Raw genomic sequence first — 7,397 nt, 5'->3', positions numbered from 1 at the left:
ATATATATATATATATATATATATATCAATCAACATGATTTTATGTAAGGATGTGTAGGTATAAAGGTAAAAAGGAAGGGGAAACATGTTTTGTGTGTGATGGAGTGTGAATAAATTGAGACAACACTTTTTTAACCTTAAAGCATGGCTGTCTTTTTCTTCAAACATAATGAGAATCATGAAATCACACATAATAATTATACTGTCAGCATGTTTTTCCAGATACTTTTGTCAAGCAACTCAGCCGTGTCGCATGCAGAAGGTTTTTATGCACCTTATCCCAAACAGGATAAGTCTAAGGTTCAAAGTATATTAATGTTATTTTGTTGCTTTTCCATAAATGCTAAATATCCAACATAAACAGCTGCAGATAGCTCACTTGCTGGCTTTTCTCATATTTTGGAAGATGATGACCTCTAGAGGGCACAGGCGAGATGTTTCTGCCCAGCTGTCTAACAGCTGTGGGGTCACATGTGAGTGAACCGAGCTGCACGTGCACGATTCTTTAAGATGTCATTGCTCATGTCTGCCCTAAATCAACTTTAATCCCAGATTAAAGGAAGCATGCTACTAGGGCCATGCTGTCCATGTTTTGATTATATTATTAATTTTGTCTTAGTTTCTACTTCTCAATCCCAGGCCTTAATTTCTTGATTAAAAGCACCTTCAGCAAATTTAATCTCATGTGGAGACACAAATAAATATTTGAAACAGCAAAAATGTTGCCAATTGTTTTCAATTTATAAAACAGGGATGTCAAACTCATTTTACTGTGTGTGGGCCACATACTGCCCACTTTGACCTTAGGTGGGCTGGACCAATGAACGGACATGATAAAAATTCAATGTTCAGTCTGGTTGTTCAAAATACAAAGTTTCAATGTACAGTCTTGAGAGTGGTAAGGACTGAAATGCTAGTGATGTAGCTGAGTCTCAAAATCACAGGCTGAGGAAAAGTCATCATATTTTGCAGGTTGAGGACCTAAACACAGACATGTGCAGAAATAAAATATAGCAAAGCTTTATTGCAGGACGAAGAGGTATCCAAAAATACAACAAGTAAACAACAAAGTGGCATGGAGCGCACCAGGGTGATAAAAGGAACATAACCAGGAGCAAGGCACAAACGCAGACACCACAACAAAGGATAAAGAGAGACTGGGCTATTTAACACTAAGGCAAATCAGGGGGAAAGGGATAGAAGGGACAGGAACATTAAAAAGAAATCAAAACCCTGATGTATAATTAGAGTCACAAGTAGAAACAGAAGCTGTCCCAGTAAAGTGAAGACACAAAACACAAAAATAAAAAAGAAGCAAACCAAAAAATCTTTAATAAAGAAAGTCCCAACTTAAAAACCTAGGTGTACAGGAATAAGTTCAAGCTTGTCATTATCATAAAGTGATAAAACTGTCATAGTTAATATAACCAGTGACAAAAACACGAATCTTCACAAGCCCAGTTTTGGCAGACAACACATGGAAGCAATGCCTCCTTGGGCCAGCTATTGGTGTATAGCCCAACACAAACCAGGCAAAAACACTCCTCATCATCAGAGGACTGTTCTCTCTCGTCTTCTTAGTCTTCCTTCCTTGTTCCTTCCTTGGGAAAAATCTGTGGTATCCTGAATTGTCTTTTTAGCATCAGCGACCCATTTTCTCCTTTTCTTATCCGGGACCAGTGAGACAAGCATCCAACTAACCACTTGACAAGCATTTTAAGCTAGCTACCACATGGCTTTAGCCTTCTAATGAAAAACTGACTTAAATCAAAGCGATTACTTTTATTTTATAAAAAGTATTCTGACCAATGAAAATGAGAGAAAAAAAACCCTCCTCACTTCAGTGTTTCGTGTGTGTTCCACATAATCACCACTGCAAAACAGACTGAGAAAGAAACACCCATACAACAGAAAGTCATTGTGTGGCTTCTCAGTGGTCTAATTTTCATATGTGTGCAGTAGTGATGTGTCGGTCGCGAACGAAATGGCTCTTAGAGCCAGGACTTTGACGTGAATGACGGGAGCCATTGGATTTTCTTTACCTTTCTCTCGCCCTCTCTCTCGCACTTTTTTTCCGCTTCAATTTAAAAATTTAAAAAAAAAATGAAATAGTTAAAAGTTGAAATGTGAATAGTTGGTTTTAGTATTATATGATTTATTTATTACATTTTATGTGGCGTGAATAAATAAAAGTATATTTACGGTGGCCCGTAGAGACAAATCACGTACAAAAGACAACAGAAGTGCTCCAGGATGCTAGGCACAGTGTTGAGCTTTTGTTACCTAGTGGCTACCAGTGTTGGTCAAGTTACTTGAAAAAAGTAATCAGTAACTAATTACTGATTACTTCCCCCCAAAAGTAATCCCGTTACTTTACTGATTACTTATTTTCAAAAGTAATTAATTACTTAGTTACTTTTTAAAAACATGATTTACAACCTGAATAGGTGATAAAGCGATAGATCTTTCAGCCCAATTCTACTTTTTCTGACATAATCCATCATACAAAATGTAATCAAATGGAAAAGTCTCTTTTTTTAAACTTGTTTTATCAGTTTTAATCTTTTAACTTTATGCATCAAGCAAAAATTTAATTATATGCAACATTCTCTGACTTGAAGAAATTAGTTTAACATTTAAACCTATTTTCTGCACATTCCAGCACATAAAATAAAATATTTTTTGTGTTTACACTCAGTCTTTCAAATAGATGCAAGTAAAACACAGCAGAAAATAAATAAAGTCAAAGACTCAGCGGTCCTGTTGCTCTATTTTCACCTGTAAAGCAGGCGGAGGTTTACCCTGGTGCAGGTGTGCCGCGGTCAGTGGAAGAATCCGCAGTTTCTCTGTGAGTTTCCCATTACGTTTGCGCACTCGGTGGCTTGTTTAGGGGTTTTTTTCGCTGTAAAAAGAAGTTTTCTTCCCACGCACACGGACACTAATGTTTTTGTCACTTTTTATGGAATCAAACTCAAAGTAAGGTCAGTACTTCCACGCTTTAAACGCTGCACGCTCATACTCTCTCCCACTCGATATATGATCCATTGTTGATCTGCACACAGCTGTTGTCACGAACGTGCACTCGCTTACGTCACTGTCATGAGACATTCTTGCAAAAAAATCACGGTTTTAGTAAGCGCAGTAAGGCAGTCGTTCCTACAGGGAAAGTAACGGTAATCTAATTACCGTTTTTGCGATAGTAATCCCTTACTTTACTCGTTACCCTAAAAAAAGTAATCAGATTACAGTAACGCGTTACAAGTAACGCTACTGTATGGTGCCCAAGCATGTAAATCTAATTACCTAATTCTTGTAGTCCAAATGAGATAGCTTGATGTTGTCATCTCGCTTGCTATCGAAGCATTTAAGCTTCTCAGTTGTTTATTGTGACTATGTGCTTATGTTTCATCTTTCTGATGTATTATTAATTCTCTTCTGCAAATGTATTTTCATGTGTTGCTGTGGCCTACTGAAAAAAACCTGGTGAGCACACTGTGGTCAGAGATGTGGCTCACTCTAAGCAACAATCACAATCACAAGTAACGCGTTACTGCCCGTCTCTGGTGGCTACGCAAGCTAGCAAGTACCGGATTTGGTGTGTGGTAGTAACAGATAAATGAACTTTTTTTTTTTTATTATTTGAATATATATGAGTGCTTGTGTATAAATACACAAACAATACACATATGCTTTCAATTGTGTAATTTAAGTGATCTAGGTAGCTCTGTTAAGGAAGTTCAGTTAACGCTAGAAATGTGTTTTGGAGTTTGTATGTGTTTTGTCTCTAGGGGCCACTGCATATATTTATATATAAACATATATAAATAAAACCACTGTTTTTACATTAGTAATTCCTTTTGTGCTTAATTTTATATTATTGTTAATAATAAATTAATTAAAGCAACAAAACAACCTGAAGGGCCGGTTTGGAGCCGAAAGAGCTCTTTTTAGTGAGCCAAGCCGAAAGAGCCGGTTCTCTAAAAAGAGCCGGAAATCCCATCACTAGTGTGAAAATCCCTCGTCGACCACAAAACTATATTCATGGACTGGCTGACTTTTGTGATTGAGATATTGCTAATACTAACCCTCTTTTGAGGATCAACGTTGACCTGTGGCTCATTAAGACGATAAATCTGGGGCTTCTACAGTGAAACTTGGACCACTTCCATGTCCGTAATCACTACTCTCAGGTGACTTCAGGGAGTATAATGTATTTCTCAGTTTGGGACATAGTTTACACAAAAGGGTGTGTCATGCTTACTTGAACTATGATACACCTTTTGGTCTTCCTGGAATAAATAGGCACGGGTTGGGTTGATTTGAGTGCTACAGCACCTCCTGGTGGATCATAGGTGACTTGCATGTGAAAGTACAAATACTGTATTAAAAATGACTAAATATAAATGATTTTTTTCACATTGTAATGACGCTTCCATTTAATTAAGCAATCGGTAGTGATTGTTGCTCAGGGTGAGCCACATCTCTGACCACAGTGTGCTCGCCAGGTTTTTTTCAGTAGGCCACAGCAACACATGAAAATACATTTGCAGAAGAGAATTAATAATACATCAGAAAGATGAAACATAAGCACATAGTCACAATAAACAACTGAGAAGCTCAAATGCTTGACAGCAAGCGAGATGACAACATCAAGCTATATCTCATTTGGACTACAAGAATTAGGTAATTAGATTTACATGCTTGGGCGCCATACAGTAGGGATAAATGTGCATTATTAGGCCTTAACCTTTATAACTGATGTGTGATTAATTTAAGGACTTTGACTGAAGTCTGTAGTGATCTTATTGTTACAAGACTACTGCAGGCTTTGGTCAAAGGTCGGTCTTATAATGAAGAGTGAGTCATTGCAGGTATGTTGTCTTTGGCTGCCAGCTGCGCCAGTAATAACAGTGCTGACGTCTTTAAGATATGATAAATATTCAAGACCTTCTATGTGATAAGAACTATTTTAAATTCTAGATTTAACAGGGAGAAAAAGAAGAGAAGCTAACATGGGTGAAATATAATCTCTTGTTTTTTTAGTCGCTTTTGTACTCTTGCTGCAGCATTCTGGATTAAATCAGGGCTTTTCGGGGGGAACTTTTACCACAGACTAATAATAATGAATTACAACAATCCAACCTAGAAATAATCGATGCATGAACTAGTTTTTCAGCATCACTCTGAGACACGGATTTTTGTCATTTTATCTTCCATATTTGTTTAATGTGCATGTTAAAGGACATGTCCTGTTCAAAAATGCATCCACAGCACTGTGCTGGTCTACACTGTCTTTGTTTAGATGTCATGTTTAAGAAATTGAAAGCTGCAATTAATTTTATTCTTGCTCTATATTTTTTTCCTTTTTAGTGCATTGTCATGTTTTTTCACTTGCATTGGATTCCAAAGGTATGTTTGCTGGCAGGGAGGGTTCTGCTTTTGCCAGAAGCCTTTGTCTGAAATGTCTAATGTCAGTAGTAGTATTAACTGTACTCAATTTTTTAAGTATTTGAGAGGATTAAAGGAGTCATCATGTGCCTTGAATGCGACACACTCAGAAGCCATAAGTAACACACGTCATGTTTGCAGACGTCACTCCTGACATATGTTTGAATCTGTCTGCGTCCTCCCACCACCCAGGGTTGAGAATTGTATGTGTGTGTAGGGGGGGGGGGGGGGGGGGGGGGACAGAGAGAATCCTACAATGTATAAAAGTAGGCTGCAGCCTTTTTATTTTTATCTGGTCAGAAATGATGATGAAACTGTTGTTGGTATTATCCCCCCGTCCCCGCCCTCTGCTTCCTCCAGTTTGTAGGTTACTGAAAGATTTCACCAACCACAGAAAAGAAGATTAGAGAGGAATTAATGGTATTCCTTTGTCATTATAGGAATAAATTGATATTTGGCGGGGGTGGGGACATTCTGGAGTTGGAGCAACATGATGTGTCAGGAGACGTAAGCAGAGGGATGGCACAGTGACAAACAAACTCAGAGCCAGGGGGATGCCAGTCTGTTGGATATCTCAACTGATGTTCACCATGTTACAGGAGATGAGAGAACGGGATAACGCAGAAGCAGCCGGGCGCGGGCGTGACGGGACAGAATGAGAGCTGCTGGGACATGGACGGCGTCAGTAGAGGACGGGGACAACTGTGACATTGACTGGGAGAGACCCTGACGAAGTGGGAGGGACATCTGGGTTCCTCTTGTCTTTGAAGCCCCAGCTTAACCATGAGAGTGGCCTTCCTGGCCTTAAGACTGATGTGCTTGGCCTGGTTGTGGCCTGTCACTCAGCTCAACAGCAGCCACTTCCCGAACAAGAGGAGAAACAAGGAGCTGTACGTCGGAGAGAACGCTAGACAAAAGCACGGAGGGTGAGAAAAAGTGGCGTTTCTTAGATGAATCTTTGATTTACTATAATTGTAGAGCTTCTTCTTATGTGGAAACTGACCTTCATGGGTGATTTTATGGACATCATTTCCATGTCCTACTTTGTAGAGCTTTCACATGTAAATATAAATAACTGCATCTTTTTGCGTTTATGTCCACTGATGGTAGATCAGTGTCAGAGAAAGGTCATAGCTTATGTGCATTGCTCAGAAAATTAGTGTTGATTGTTGCTGAATCTAAAACATAAAACGATGTGAACTTTGGTTTGGTTTTAGGATAACTATGACATCCTCTCAGTGACTAAAGTCATTCAGGAGTGAGATATAAATGAAAGAGGCTCCACAATATCAAGCTGAGTTACACATGTGCTAGAATGCAGTGGAAAGCAAAAGTACTCATCTCCCTTTGGCTACGGCCTTTGCTTTTAATCAGAGTGCTAGAGTCCATTTAACCATCACTAACACCATCTGTCAGTGCTGTTTTAAGTGTTTGTTAGAAAGAAATCTAGACAGAGAGAACGATTTTACTTAAGCTGTTATGTCTTCTCTTTGCGTTCCAGACGGGTGGATCTTAAGATGAAGAAGTTGGACAGCACCAAGTCTCTGCTAATTAAGTCTGAGCAGCTGCTTCGGATTGAAGACCATGACTTTGCAATGCGCCCTGGCTTTGGAGGTAACACACACACACGCACACACTTGGTCATTGTATTTATTATGGATTTATTTGCATTTATTATACATTTATTTTAACTTTTTCTCACTCCAAATATTTTTCCTAGTATTTTCTTAAGTGTGCTTTAATGGCAACACAGCAGGTTGATTTAGGTTACTGTGCTGTTTTTGGTATTATGCTGCCCAAAAAGCCCTTTGTGACCTAGATTGTCTGCTTTGAGAGACAATGACTTGGGTAGCACGGATAAAATAATCTGAACTGTGTTCCTAATTCTCCCTCTGTGTGTGTGTGTGTGTGTGTGTGTGTGTGTGTGTGTGTGTGTGTGTGTGTGTGTG

At 38.9% G+C, this 7,397-nt stretch overlaps 1 protein-coding gene across 2 annotated transcripts in view; it reads left to right on the top strand.

Annotated features, from left to right (window-relative positions):
• Window positions 1-5,844: 5,844 nt before the first annotated feature.
• gabrr3a (gamma-aminobutyric acid type A receptor subunit rho3a) overlaps window positions 5,845-7,397 on the top strand; it is a 9,834-nt gene continuing 8,281 nt past the window's right edge. Inside the window, exons 1-2 of one of the 2 annotated variants that reach the window (XM_042228345.1) lie at window positions 5,845-6,374; window positions 6,950-7,062. In XM_042228345.1, the coding sequence (XP_042084279.1) occupies window positions 6,232-6,374; window positions 6,950-7,062 (256 nt within the window). In that variant the 5' untranslated portion in view covers window positions 5,845-6,231. The remainder of the gene's footprint in view (window positions 6,375-6,949; window positions 7,063-7,397) is intronic. The other variant, XM_005941381.3, reaches the window with a different exon arrangement.

Source organism: Haplochromis burtoni, unplaced genomic scaffold (assembly GCF_018398535.1).
Source record: "Haplochromis burtoni strain Fernald_Lab_line unplaced genomic scaffold, NCSU_Asbu1 Contig_318, whole genome shotgun sequence".
In the NCBI taxonomy this organism is placed as follows: domain Eukaryota; kingdom Metazoa; phylum Chordata; class Actinopteri; order Cichliformes; family Cichlidae; genus Haplochromis; species Haplochromis burtoni.
This window is presented reverse-complemented; position numbering and strand designations above follow the sequence as displayed.